The sequence below is a fragment of the Camarhynchus parvulus genome, chromosome 1, assembly GCF_901933205.1.
Source record: "Camarhynchus parvulus chromosome 1, STF_HiC, whole genome shotgun sequence".
Taxonomy (NCBI): Eukaryota; Metazoa; Chordata; class Aves; order Passeriformes; family Thraupidae; genus Camarhynchus; species Camarhynchus parvulus.
This window is the reverse complement of record NC_044571.1, coordinates 3,467,123-3,481,709: the sequence shown is the minus strand read 5'-3', so window position 1 is coordinate 3,481,709 and position 14,587 is coordinate 3,467,123. Positions and strand designations below refer to the sequence as shown.

The window sequence follows — 14,587 nt, the reverse complement described above, 5'->3', positions numbered from 1 at the left end:
GGCAGCATTTGGCCATAATAAACTAATAATTTCAGGAATGTAAGACATTAAAAAGAACTTTTCCATCTTCCTTTTGTAGAACAAACATCAGAGGAGGCCAGCCAGAGTGCCAAAGTGCTGCGGAGCAGGACGTGCATCATCAACTACAAGAAACACATCAGGGTGTGCAGCGTGGGGGAGAAGAAGAACCCGCGCAGGTGTGCCACGCTGGCAGCCAGCAAGATCAAGATCATGAGCGATGCAAAGGAGGAATTATCCAGCTCAGAAAGTGTTTACCCAGCCAGGAAGAACCGCAAGCAGCTCCAGGGCAGCGTGTCCTCAGCCTGCAGGAAGAAGCTGTTCAACAGCTCGGAGGTGGAGGCTTGTTCCAAGTCTGAAAATGAGAGTGAGCAGGTTTCTGGCAGGAAAAAACCTTCCTGCTCTGAATCTTCTGTTTCTAAAAGGAAATATATTATTGAGTCTGAGAATGAAAGGACTGACTCGGAGACAGAGACTCAGAAGCAGAGTGATAACCACGTGCAGCCACACAAACCCCTCTGTGCTGCAGCTCTGAATAATTTTGACTACGACTCCTCAGAGGAGAATTCCACAAACCACAGGGTAGAAAATGGGGGAAACTGGGGAATTTCTAGGCAGGCAGCTTCAGCCCACAACCATTGTACAAGTAACTCCGAAGAGGAGGTAGATTCTGACTTAGCTAAACTTGAAACTAAAAATACCAGAGTAGCAGCAAATAAAAAACCCAGAGCTTCTTTCAAGAGGTTAAAACGGGTGGATGACTTCAAGGAAACAGAATCTGAAATGGGGGGGAAAAGAGAGGAGAAAAGCTCTGTCTCTGAGGATGTGGAAGCACCTGGGACTGCAGGAAGCTCCAAAACCAACTTCCCCTGTTTCTCCTCGGACTCTGGAACCGACACCACCATCTGCAGCGACGCCACGGAAAGCAGGAAGCGCAAGAGGAAATCCAAACCCGGCAGGAAAGAAACCCTGAACCACGACTCCCTGAAGCCTTGCAGGAGGAGGCCGCAGCGCAGGAAGCGGCGGAAAGGCAGCCAGGAGCAGGACTCGGAGGAGCTGGAGTTCAGCCAGGGCCGGCGGCAGCGGCGCTCCAAGATCCGCACGCGCAACGGCGGCCGGCGCACCGTGCGCTACCACGACGACGACGACGACAGAGCCCTCGAGGAGGCCGCCTGCGAAACGTAACCTTAACTAAAGGATAGCCAGCCCATCTCTTTTTTTTTTATTTTTTTTTTTTTTCTTTTATTTTTTTCTTTTATTTTTAATGGTAATAGCACTAGAACTCGTGATGGGTGCTGGCTCTTCTTTGTCCTACATTTCAGGGAATATATTTATATTTTTCTATGAAAAAGTTATGAATGTGATTAGATGATGACTTTCTCCTTTTTCATATTTTGACTTGCACTTGCCTGCCCATGTAGCAGCATTTAGCACAGATGCCAAAATGTGCCTCATTATAGGGGCAATTTTTTTGTCTTTACTGGTATTTTATTACATATAAACAAGAGTTAAAAAAATGTTAAAACACTGCAAACAGGTTAATAGCAGTATGTTGAGTATTATTGTTATGGGTGCTGCAATGAATTACTACCTAGGTCATGCAACATTCAAGAACAGATTTCAAACATCTCTAATGCTGTATGAAATCATCTACAATAGTAACAGGCTTCTAAATAATAGTACACACTCTTAAAAACCTGGTGGATGCAAGCATTGCTTCCAAAGAGGAATGAGAAGGCTGATAACTTCACAGCTGGATTCAGTGCAGGTGTTCAGTGCTCTGTACGAGCAGTTACCAGTGATGAAGTTTATTTGCCACTTCCAGAGGCTTTGGTGAACAGAGGGTTCTGCTGACAGGTAGTACATCATTAATGTGACTTCTATACTGTAAACTTTTAAGATTATGAAATGCAGGTGAACTCTTGGGCCTAAAGGGTTTTTGTGTGTTTTCTTTATAAAATAGAAAAACAAACAAAACACTTGTTCTGTTTTCTTTATGCGTGGAAAGCTTGAGGTGCAGGATTCCGACATTCCAGACCTTTTTTTTGCTGCGTTTCTGTTGTTCCTCCATATTTAAAGTGTTTGAATGTTGGATTTCCCATGGATTAAACCTTACCAGTTTCTGAGCTTTGCAGTATATCTCCTGTTTTCACAGTGTTTGAGGTGGCTCTCGTTGACAAGAAGGAAAATTTCTCCAGGAAAATACGTGGAGGTCCCTGGTTGAACACATGGCAACAACAAAAACACACAGCAGCTTTGAATTTTTAGTTTTCCCTGGAATTGTGCTGGTGGGAGCCCCACAATGGCTGCCCCCAGCCCAAAACCAGGGAATCCCTGCTCCTTCCCCACTCCAGGGTTCCTCCTCTTCTCTGCAGCTTCTCTTTCTCACATTTTGGAAAACTTGAAAAATGTAAAAACACTTGAAAAATCTTCAGTAGAAGATGTGGCAGAGTATCAGATTTACCCTAACCTAGCTCATGTGAACTGAAATAGCAAGTTTGGGAGTTGGTTTTCCAGCAGGTTGGACTGGTAGTGGGATCCAGAAGGGTTTGGGAGTAAAAAAAAATTAGTGCAGCTGCGCAATCCTGGTGAATAATGACAGAATTTGTACAAATGGAAATCATTGTAGAAAAACGGGGCTGCCATCAGTGAGAGCCACTTCTCCAACACCCTCACTGACATTGTTTGCATTTACCATCACTTTTGCTATCCCAGATGTTATCTCAGCACAGAGAAATACTCTTTTTTTTCTTCCTTAACACTTTCATGTGAAGTCCAAAAATAATTTAAATTGTTCTTGCCCCAGGAAGTTTTGTTTAGAGCATAGTCTTTAATAGGATGCAGCAGAATTCTGTAAATTCAAGATAAATGTTTATCTGGATTCTTTATTTGGTTTCTGAAATACAAACACAGTTGTGTTTAGTGATAAAACTTGAAGGTAGTTTTGTGTTTTCTTTGAGGAGCAAACTTTGTTATGAGATAGTAAGTCCACTATTTTTTTATATTTTCCATAAACTTGATTGTTTAGCAGCTGCTTATTCTCAGTGTTCTCTGGAGTACAACCTCCAATTTGGGAATAATTGAACTGAACATCAGAGTTTTTATTAATTTTCAGTTTGAACAGCTAAAATTTGGCTGGTAGGTTTTTATTTCTAATCTAGGCTTAGATTTACAAAGCTGGTTTTCTTTCAAGGGCTGTATTCTGTCACTGCACACACAGGTTCATGATCCCTGAAAGCTGGAGAAGGTTCTGCCCTTTGGGGCTGCAGATCCCACAGGGAGTCACTGCCTTAGGGACCCTGACACTTTATTTTGTAGGCAAAGCATGTGCTGGTCTGTATTTCCTAATTTTATACACATAGTGGGAAGAGAAATCATTAAACTGGGAAGGTATTTTCAGTCTTTCACCCTCTAAGAGTTTATTTATTTTTAATTTATTAAAGGAGCATGCTAACTCTTATGGGACAGGCAGTCCTTTCACCTTCAAGTGAACATTTTTGGTTTTGTCTAGCTGTACTCAGGGAAGTGAAGTAGTAGTCCTTTAAAAGTAGGATCTTTATTTAATGTGACTTTTGGGAGTTGTTTTGGTTTGTTTTAGAGCAGGACCTGAGTCTGTGATGGTGATCAGGCAGCATGAACAGAGGGAACCATTAAAGTGCAGGACAGAATCGTAAAGGAGTCAAATTCTTTCATGTTACAGGCTTTGATGATGTGTACATGTGTTAGTGGACCAAAGTAAAGCTGTACATACACCTGGGATGTGTGGATTCTCTGTTTGTATTTTCTACTTCTGTCAAGGTCGGGATTGAAGGCACTTGAGATGGTATTTAATGTCTGGACTCAAGCATTTATTATTTCTTATCAGTGTAACAGCCTCACACCCATGAGTTTGTGCCTTTCATTAACAAGGCACAAAATGGCCAACTATCTCTTGTTACAAGCTCTTTTAAGACTAAACTATCCAATTAAGAAATGACACTTAGATTATTTTCCCTTTTAACCCAATAACTGATCCCTCAAAGCCCACAATGTAGACTTTTCTGTCCAATTACAAAATACCACCCAAACTCATGAAGAATAAGGAAGAAGAAGGTGAAGAAGAGCAGCCTGCCTCGGCCCTAAAATCTCCATCTTGCTTCATATTTATTACTATATTCTACAACCCCAAACTTTAAGTTTTCCACCCTGTGATATTACACACTTCTAACCGACTACATATCCGTAATCCCAGTGCTGTCAATCAATTTTGGAAGTCTTCTCCACAGCCTCAGGTCAATTGCAGTGTTCTCTTGCGAGTCTGTGCCTTTCAGCACAGAAAGTTTAAAATTCTCAGTATCCGGGATTCCAACAGGATCTCACTGTGCTCTTATTTGGTTCAGCCAAGCCAAGGGACAACAACCCCATGGGGCTGGAGAGCTGGAAAAGGCCCTGGGGGTGCTGCTGACAGGGGCTGGACACGAGCCCAGGGGGGCAAGAGGTCCCTGGCAGCTGGGCTGGGTAAGGAATTGTGTGTGCAGCAGGAGCAGGGCAGGGATTGTCCCTCTGTGCTGGGGTCCCTCCAGGGCTGGGTGCAGTTCTGGCTGGTGCCTTGTGCAGGCTGCCCCAGAGCAGAGACTGGACAGAGCTAAAGAATAAAGCAGGGATTTATGAAAGGGATTTCCTCCATGGATGCACCTTGGGCAGCAGCAGAGCTCAGCCAGGGCTGCACCCAAGATGAACCAAAATGGCCCCAAAATGCACGGCCGGGCACGGGGTCTGTCCCTGGGATCAGTTCTGCTCCATTTGCACCTTGCAGTTCATTGTCCCATTCCAGCTTTAGCCCAGGCAGTCCCACCCTGCTTGTTTTTCTCTCTGCAGCCCACGGTGTTTGTGCTCCTGGGCTGAGATTTGGATCATTTGTCCTTGGTGCCCAGCTGGAGCAGGAATTGTTTTGTCTCCCTGCTCTGTGCACAGAGCTCAGCATCCCATCATATGAAGCCCAGACCCACACACTAAAGCAGAACAGAATCTAAAAAATAGAAAAGAATATAAGTATTTTATATATGCAGTATATAAAAAATATAAACCCTGAGGCATCGTGGCTCCTGCAGGAGAGCCCTGGAGGGGCTGGAGCGTGTCCAGGGCAGGGAATGGAGCTGGGAAGGGGCTGGAGAATTCCTGAGGGAGCTGGGAAGGGGCTGAGGCTGGAGCAAAGGAGGCTCAGGGGCCCTTGTGGCTCTGCACAAGTCCCTGCCAGGAGGGGACAGCCGGGGTCGGGCTCTGCTCCCAGGGCACAGGGACAGGACAGAACAGCATCGAGGTCAGGCAGAAAATAAACATGCTGTGGAGTTTCTTTATTCTTTTTCTCACTATTTGCCAACTCTTCTGCACCACCAGACCTTCCTGTTCCCACCTCTGGGTAGGTAGTGGGGATTCTCCTGTCTGACCATCACCAAATCCATTTCCAGCACTGAAACTCCACCTGGGAGCCATGGAAAACCACGGGGCACAAACCCAGGCTGGAGCGGATGACACATTCTTCAGGGACAAGGTGGAATGTGGCACTGTCTGCAAATTCACTCAAACATCCAGTGCCTGCAAGTTTGTCCCAAATTGTCAGACTATTCAACTTCTGATAGCGTTAAACCGTTGAGTCAAGCCTGGGGAGGTTTAAATGGGATATTAGGACGATTTTCTTCACTGAAAGAGGCGCGGCCGCCCATTCTCCCCTCAGAGCTCCCGGCTTCTCCCGCGCCTGCTCCGGCTTGAGGGCGGGGCCGCGCAGGCGCGGGCGGCGGCCATGGCGACCTTCTTCGGGGAGGTGGTGGTGGCTCCGTCCCGGGCAGGCCTGGACGAGGAGGAGGAGGCGCGGGAAGAGACGCCCGAGGACCGGGAGATCCGCAGGGAGATCGAGAAGAAAAGGTACCGGCAGCGCGGGGAGATCAGGGAAAGGTTCTTCCCTCAGAGGGTGCTGGCACTGCCCAGGCTCCCCAGGGAATGGGCACAGCCCAAGGCTGCCAGAGCTCCTTTGGCCAGCGCTGCCAGGGATGCCCAGGGTGGGGTTGTTGGGGATCTATACAGGGCAGGAGCTGGGTTTGGATGATCCTTGTGGGTCCCTCCCAGCCCGGGCTGTTCTGTGGTTTTTCCCCAGGGAGATCCAAGTGCTGTGGAGCTGTGCCGAGGAGTCCCTGGTGTGCTCCAGGTTCGTCGTGGCCATCGGGAGGAACGCTGCGGGTGCGTGCAGAACCAGAGCTGCTGGGTTGGGGGATAAATGTGGGGAGGCAGAAGGTGGCAGGGAGGTGTAAATGTGCCAGGACATTCCCTGCTCCAAGCCCCATTTGGAGTTGTAAATGTGCCAGGACATTCCCAAGCTCCAAGTCCAACCTGGCCTTGGGCATTTCCAAGGATCCAGGGGCAGCCTCAGCTGCTCTGGGCACTCCCACCCTCCCAGGGAACAATCCCCTCCCAAAATCCCATCCAACCCTGCATTCCTTGAGTTCAACTCGTTCCCCCTTGTCCTGTCATCCCGTTACCTTTTGGAAAATCCCCCTCCAGCTTTCACTAAACCCCTCTATTTACTGCATGTGCAGCTCCTCATTTAGCAGGAGAGGTTAAACCTGGAGGCAGCTGAGTTGTCCCAGAGAAAGCTGAAGTTCCTCTGTGCATGTAAAACACAGTTATTGTTACAGCTGTTTACTCCTCTTGAAAATTGATGTATTTTCAGTTGAACAGGAAAGGTGAAGTATGTTTTAGTTTGGGATTTTTAGTTAGGACAATCTCCCTTTTCCTTTACTTGGGTTTTGTTTGGTAAACTCTCTGGGATTGTTTATTAATTGGCAGAAGTTTTCATCTAGTAGTACCCAGAAGTCTTGCTTGCATTGAAGTGACATTTAGATGACATTTAGATTTTATCAAAGTTAACTTTGCTGATTTGTTTGGGTTTTGTTCAGGTTTTTCCTTGAGAAATGGTAATAGATATTTTGGATCTGTCTTCTGTAGCTTTTGACAGGAATCTGATTTATTAATATTTTTGCCACATTCTTGCCTCTGTTTTTTCTAGAATCAGTGTAATAGTTCTGTTTTGCTGCTTCAGTGAGTTTTGGTTTTAATCTGCTGTGTCAGAAAGTATTAGAGACCTAATATCTCACATCCTTAATTAATACTAAACAATTTGAAGTTGATTGTAAGGGTATAATTCCTAAGAACAAGTGATTTTTGTGTTAGGGATCTGTATGTGTTGAACATCTCTTCATCTTTTTAAATTTGAGTACAGCAGGGTTAATCACATTGCTGATGTTTCTTAGATTTGGTCAGTAAATCTAAGTTGATAAAAATTAGTTATTCCTCCTTCAGATTGCAAAGGAATAATCTAATTCAGTCCAGCTATTTATTTGTAAATCAGAAGTTTCATTCTTTATAAATTAACTGTATATTTTTTGGGTTTTACAGCTTTTCTGTCATCTTTTATCCTGGATTCTGTGTGCTGGGAAGTGATTGGAGTTGTGAAGCTGTGGAATGAGTGGTGCAGAACATCCAGCACCACAAATGTCCTCCCCACAGACTCTTTCTGTTTGTTCTACAGATTGATATCAGACCCCACAGTAAGTGACTTCAGCATTAATTCCTCTGTGTTTGACTTTCTGAAAAACAGGGCTTTCATCCACCCCCAGACTAGGCACTGCAGGATCATGGATTAATCTCATAAATGATCTGAAGGGTTAATTCTCACTAAAACTCTGTGAAGTTCTGTGTGGAGCTCAGCACAGAGATGTCACAGCCTCGTGGCTTCACTGCATTTGTGAGCAAAAAATCCTCTTTGAAACAGAGTTAAACCCAAAATAACTGAACAGTGTATTGTCTGCAGCCACGTCACCCTAACAGGTGATGCTGAGCTGCTGTTGTGCCCTTTAAACCACTTGCTCACACAAGTTTTTACCTTTTTTTTTAGGTTTTATTGTGCCAGTGTAGTTGCTATGTGGCTGAGGATCAACAGTTCCAGTGGCTTGAGAAGGTAAAACTGGCAAGAAAATAAATGGAGTAATAAAATCCTGAGGGTGGGGATCTTTTCTCTGATACTTTAACCATGACAGTGTTAAATAAGTTTCCCCTGTGGTTTTCTTTTATTAAATATTCAAAAATAAATAAATTTGCTCTCTGCAGGATCAGTGAAATCCCTTTCTAGATGCTGCCAGCTGTATCTGCTGTCAGCTCCCAGCTGAGTGCAGTCATTCCTTCTGGACAGTTTCAGTTTTGTTTGCCCTTAACCACTTCCCAAACCTTTTTCCTTCTTGCTTTTCATTTCCCATGCCTTATTTCAGCTGCATTTCACCTCTGGGAGAATTTTTCCTTCAAAAAAACCAACAGCAATTTGTCCAGCTGCCAAAGGATCACCAGCCAAACCAGTTGTGGAGCTGCTGGTGGATGGTGTCAGCTGCTGGGTGTGTTCTGTGCCTTTCCCAGGGGGCAGCTGGAGGGCAAGGTGCCTCCCAAGCACATTTGTCCCATTTCTTCCCAGATTTAACATTCCCAGAGCCTCACCCCAGCATTATCCAGGTACAGGAGCACTGCTGGCTCAGGGAAGTCCCTCCAGATATCATCATTTTGATTTTAATCAGATAAATCCAAGGGGTGAATGTTCCTCCTCTTGATTTTCCTGATGGATTTGGGTCACTGCTTTGCCTGCAGGAAATGTGGCTTATTTTGTCTTGCTGTCTGTCTGCTCCCTCCCTGCCTTGCCTGCCTTTAAATCTCTGCTGAGCTGATGGAGCAGCAGGGATTCTAAAGCTGGGCTTAGAGATAAGTACAGCTTTGCTGGAGGATCACAGCTCATTTGGGAGTTTAAAAACCCTGAGACCTCAGATGTTTTGCTGTATTCCACACATTCCTGCACTTCATTTAAAGTGGGATTGCAGAAGAGAGATGGCTTGGGGGGTTGTTGTCTTCCCCAGTTGTTTGTGGATATGTGGGTGTTCCTGAACAGCAGGAGTGTGGTTGTACCAAATCAATGTTCTGAGTATTTTTAGATTTTGTGGTTGTTGGTATTTTTAAATGTGCAGCAGAAACAACATGCTGCCAATCTTTTTGCTTTTCATATGAGTTGTAGCCCTGTTCTGTTTATAAATCCTGATTTCCTGAGCATCTCCCATCTCCACAGGTCAGATCTTTACATCTGGGTGGGTTTTCTCTCTAAGGATCACTGACAAATCAGAACACATAGGTTGGAGTTTTGCAGCCTATGTTCCCAGCAAAGCAAGTGGAAAATATGTGAGCTTCTGAATATTTCTGTCAGATTTCTGTCTCAGTGGTGACACAGTGATGGGAGGGCACAGGCAGCTTCCCTCCTGGGATTGGTACAGAGAGAAACAGGCAACTTTCTCTCACAGTTTCCAAATTCTCTATTTTCTTTTCTCCTCTTGGTATTTTGTAATGTCCAGAAGGTTTTGTACTTCAAAACTCTGTTCTTTGAATATGAGAAAGAGAATCCTAAATTTTCTTTCTCAATTCAACTTAGAATAGAATGAAATAAAATCTGTGCATTTAAAATAAAGTCTCTTACAATATTGTAGGACATCCAGGGAGCACAATTTTCATTTCAAATGTTAAGCAGCTCAGTGAACTGCTTGTTTTTATTTGAAATCCTTTTTTTCTTTTGTTTACAATCACCATTAAAGCAGTAAATCTTAATATATTGAATACAAAGTGCTGAAAATCTAAATTTTTTCAGAAGATCACTAGACTTAGTAAATCTGTCAGCTGTTATTTTGGGGTTTTTTATCTCCATCCCAGGAGCAATGCCTGGGAAATTTCTACCTGAAGGTTGTGATTCAAACTGGTTTTGGTCCTGCAAACCTGAGTTCAAGTGCCCTTTGCACTGAAATTGAAATGAATCCTTGAGGTTCCTCTGCTTTTATTATGAGAAGAGAACTTTTTTGCTGATGGTTTTTTTTTAATTTCAGGTTTTTGGCTCCATGCAGAAGAAAGGCTTGCAAGTCACCATCCTTTCCACGTGTCCTGTAGCCGATTATAAAACTCAGGAATCCACTCTGACACTTGTATCTCCATTCCTGAAAGCCTTGAAGACCAAAGAATTCCAGGAGCAGGTCTGCTGCCCACTGCTGGAGCAGCCCAACATTGTGAGGGACCTTCCTGCTGCTGGTACTTTGCAATTTCAATTATTTACAGAATCCCCCTGAGGAGCATCCCTCTGCAATTAGAATTTTTGCTTAATTGTGGGAGCTGGCTGAAAATTCAGCTTTTTTAAAATTAATTACTGATAGATTCATAACTTACATATTACCCTGGAAAATAGGGACAATTTTCCAAACCAGCCACAAATCATTTTACCAGTTATGTGTGGGACAGAAGCACTGGGAAATTCTCCAGTGTAGCCTTACAAAGCATATTGTACAGTAGGGTTTTTTAGGACTTTTATGTAGTAATAAATAAGTTTTATTAGGAATTATTTTCAACTGAGCATCCAAAATAAAAGCTCATAAAGTCCTTTCTGTATATATCAGGTCAGGAAGCTTGCACAGGAAGCTTACTGATCAACCTCATAGAAAAATTAGATTCAGTTTTATTATGTCATTTAATAAAAACCTTGAGTTTTTCATTCTAGAATCCCCTAATGGAAAAGCTTGTCTGGCAGAAGCTAAAAGTGTATGATTTTCTCTTGGTCACCTTCCTTTTTATGTTTTTTTTTTTTTTTTTTTTTTTTTTTTTTTTTTTTTTTGATTGAGATATTTTTGGGGGGGGTATTTGTTGCAGATGTTGCTATTATTTTAACTTGTTGTATTCATTTTATTTATTTTCTAAATATTGAATAGAATCTCTTATTATTTTTATTTTTAATATTTATTTATTTATTTATTTATTTATTTATTTTTATGTACAGTTTCCTGGTAAGGTATGTACCAAGAAGAAACACCTGCATTCAATTAATTTTTGATTTTAATTAATTTTCCTTGTGTAGCTGGGGGATGAGGAGTGGCTGCTCCAGCAGTCAGCATCCTCAGCTGGTAATTTAACTCCCATGGGTTTAAAATTCTGATTTTTACACACAGAAGAGAGAGATTCCCTTTGTGCTGAGTTTAACAGAGGTTTCCTTTTCCCTGTGTCAGTTCTGAGTTACTGCCAGGTGTGGGGGATCCCTGCAGTGCTCTACCAGTGCTACACTGATGTCATCAAGCTGGACACAGTCACCATTGAAGCCTTCAAACCCCTGCTCTCTTCTAAACTCCTGAAGAGTTTAGCCAAGGTAAAATTCCATTTTTAACATTAATGGGAGCTTTTGTTTGTTTTTATCTCTTGCATTCTGCTGTTTTTTTTCCCCGGTGGGGATTGCAATCTACAGCTTCCTTCAGAACTTCCTTTTGAATTTTCAGGCTCTTCTAATGTATGAATATATCAGGGAGGGGATTCTTGTGCTTGTGTAAGCTGCAGTTTCCTTTGGAGTTGCCTCATTTTAAACTTTTAAGCTTTTTGTTTTGTGTTTTTGTATTATTTTTACATTTTATATTCATATATCAAATGGCTCTGTTCTAGCTCTATATCTGCCTCTCTTCTGGCATAAAGGAAAGGTTCTTAAAATAACCCATTTTGACCTATAACTTCTTTTTGGAGCTAAAAGGCCAAATTTCTGAAGAAATTTTTACACTAATCCAGCAGCTGTGAAATCCAGCCTGGCCTTGAACGCTTCCAGGGATGGGGCAGCCCCAGTTTCTGTGTGCCACCACCCTCACAGCAAATCCCATTGCTCCCATAAATTCCCATTGCAGCTCCTAAAATGAATGTTTTACTCTTTCTGAAATGTTTTTAATTCCATTTTAGTTGGTTGAGAACACTTTGAACCCAGATTTAAATGCCCAAAGAGGTCTGTGTGTACTGAGGTGTTTCTTTCAGTTCTAAAATCAGTTTTCAGTGCAGCTCATTCTGTTCTGCTGAACAAGTCTGAGTAAGACATAAATATTTAAACTCTGAAGGAGAACAATGACAGAGACTCTTCCCCTCCTGTCCAAGCAAGGAGGAATGCAAAATAATAAATCCCTTTTTCTTGCTGCACTGCAGATTCCTGTGGTTAAATGCATTCAGAAGAGCTGAGTTTTGCTCAGATAATATAATATAATAAATATAATATAATATAATGTAATGTAATATAATAAATATAATATAATATAATGTAATGTAATATAATGTAGTATAATGTAATATAATGTAATATAATATAATATGATATAATGTAATATACTATAATATGATATAATATAATATGATATGATATATGATATAATGTGATGTGATATAATGTGATATAATGTGATATAATATAATATAATATAATACAATACAATATAATATAATATAATATAATGTAATGTAATGTAATATAATGTAATATGTAATATATTATATAATATAATTAATATAATATAGTGTAATATAAAATGTAATATAGTATAATATAGTATAATATAGTATAATATATGTGATGTTGATATCTTTAATTTAATTAAATAATAGATAATTATTTAATTATAATATCTAATAAAATTTACTTAATATCTTAAGAAAAGTGATGTTAATATCTTTAATTAAATAACAGATAATTCTTTAATTACAATATCTAATAAAATTTAGTTAATATCTTAATTAAAGTGATGTTCAGAGAAATGAAAATGGGACCAGGGGCCAGTGGAGCTCTTGCTTTGTTCCCAGCACTGTGTGGGTGATGCTGATCCTCTCCTCCTTTCCCCAGGATGCCTCTGAAAGCACAAAGATTCTGAAGAAGTTCCTGACAACCAGTGAAACTCACAATAACATCTACATCTGACAAGGACAGCTATGCTGCACTTTATTTGTAAACTCCAGTTTCTTCTCTTGAGGACTTCTGGGATTTTTTTTTTTTCCTTTATAAGTAGAATAAATCCCAGTAGATTTTTTACTTTGCCACTGATTTTTGTTGCTTTTAACTTCATTACTGAACGCCCTTCTGCATGGCTTGGAAGATTCTTCTGGAATGATTTTAGGAAAGATACCTTGGATATGAAAAGCAACTCCTTTTTCTCCTCCTGAAGGGATTGTCTTACCTAAAAGTATTTTAAAGAGGAAAATACAGATAAGGAATTTTGGTTTTATCTAACAAGACCTCTCCCTTTTTTACTTTATTTTCAGACCTGAAGGTTTTTCTAATATTTGATGCTCTTCTAAGGTTTGTCTGTGGTCAAGAAAATGCACTCTCTGTCCTTTGCCATCCACAGAGAATTTTGCTTATGTTTATTTATGGCTCCACATGCCCTTTTTAATGTATATATTGATACAAAATGCAGTAATTAAAGTGTGGTAAATGCCTTTAAAACTTGCTGGTGAAAAATAACCTCTCCTGGTCAAAGGGGCTGGCAGGATCACAGGCTGCTTCAGCTGGATTTGCCAGGGCAAACTGATTTAATCCACTTTAAAGCACCAAAATTTGGGCAATGGTAGAAATAATAAAAGATCTCTTAGGCAGGGCATGTGATTTTTAGAGGAAAGTAAAAAGTTTTGTCTCAGGAAATTCTCTGGAAGTTGGTAACAATTTCAGAGTTTATTTCAAGTATTAGCTAGGATTGAGGGGCAGTTCTGAGTTGTACTCTGTTTAATTTAACCTTTTGTTTAAGACAATGGGGTTAAAGCTTTAATTTGCTCCCAGGTAATTCTGTTCTCTGCTGGGTGCAGCTTTGATTTACACTGGATGCTCAGTGGGTATTTCTGAGCAGTGTTTTCCTTCTCAGAGCTGTCACTGATTTAAATTTCAGTTCAGGTAAGTACAGATGAGCACATCTTGCCAAAAGTGGTGCTGGATTTTGGAAATGGGTTTTGGAACAAATTCTGAAGCTTTGTTGGGGTTTTTCCCCCCACTTCTGTCCATCCTTTTAATTCATAAATTGGTTTTATGTGTGATCTGAGCTGAGAATTTTGTTGTTTTGAGAGTTGGCTGCACCATTTTCTTACTTTTACATGTTTGGTTCATAATAAATAAAGCAGATAACAAGAAATCTCTTTAATAGTAAATTATGCAGACCCTTAGAGGAATTGTGAATATATTTCTGGTATTGGTGTGGTCACCCAGGCAGTTTGCAATGTTTTTAAACAGTTACTATATTATATTTAATTCAGTTTTTACTACCTGGCTTTATGCTGGGGTGTGAGAATGCTCCTAAACACCTTAAATAAAAGTGCCAAACAAAACCATGGCAGCTTGGGAGGTGAAATCAGACTGAAACCTGGTGTTCTGGCAGAACTCCTCAAAATTGAAAGCTTGAAAGCTCTCCATGGCAGGAAATATTGGTAGGATGTAGTGGGGAAGTGCTGTAGGCCAGAGAAATAAGAGATTTTAATTTAAAATTCTGCCTTTTCCCCTAATTTGATGTAGGAAGCAGCTCATATTCACTCCTTAAATATTTGGATGCCTCAGAACTAATGATCAACTGTGTCTGTCATCAGATGTGAGTGTTGACTGAAGATTTTTTTCCATGTTTGAATGTTGCTGCCTGTTTTTTGTTTTCCCTTCTGTGCTCTCCAGTACATACCCAGAGCCTGCAGTGAGGCTTTCTTG

General features: G+C 41.3%; 2 protein-coding genes across 2 annotated transcripts in view; both read left to right on the top strand.

The window, feature by feature from the left end:
- BRWD1 (bromodomain and WD repeat domain containing 1) overlaps positions 1-3,775 on the top strand; it is a 45,443-nt gene extending 41,668 nt beyond the window's left edge. Inside the window, exon 41 of the mRNA XM_030945446.1 lies at positions 80-3,775. Within this exon, the coding sequence (XP_030801306.1) occupies positions 80-1,203 (1,124 nt within the window). The 3' untranslated portion in view covers positions 1,204-3,775. The remainder of the gene's footprint in view (positions 1-79) is intronic.
- A 2,007-nt stretch (positions 3,776-5,782) lies between these two features.
- Positions 5,783-14,223, top strand: PSMG1 (proteasome assembly chaperone 1). Its single transcript, XM_030949122.1, has 7 exons — positions 5,783-5,919; positions 6,149-6,231; positions 7,447-7,598; positions 7,946-8,008; positions 9,954-10,152; positions 11,118-11,254; positions 12,752-14,223. The coding sequence occupies exons 1-7, from the start codon at positions 5,798-5,800 to the stop codon at positions 12,824-12,826; spliced, it is 831 nt and encodes a 276-aa protein (XP_030804982.1). The 5' UTR covers positions 5,783-5,797; the 3' UTR covers positions 12,827-14,223.
- The last annotated feature ends 364 nt before the right edge of the window (positions 14,224-14,587 follow it).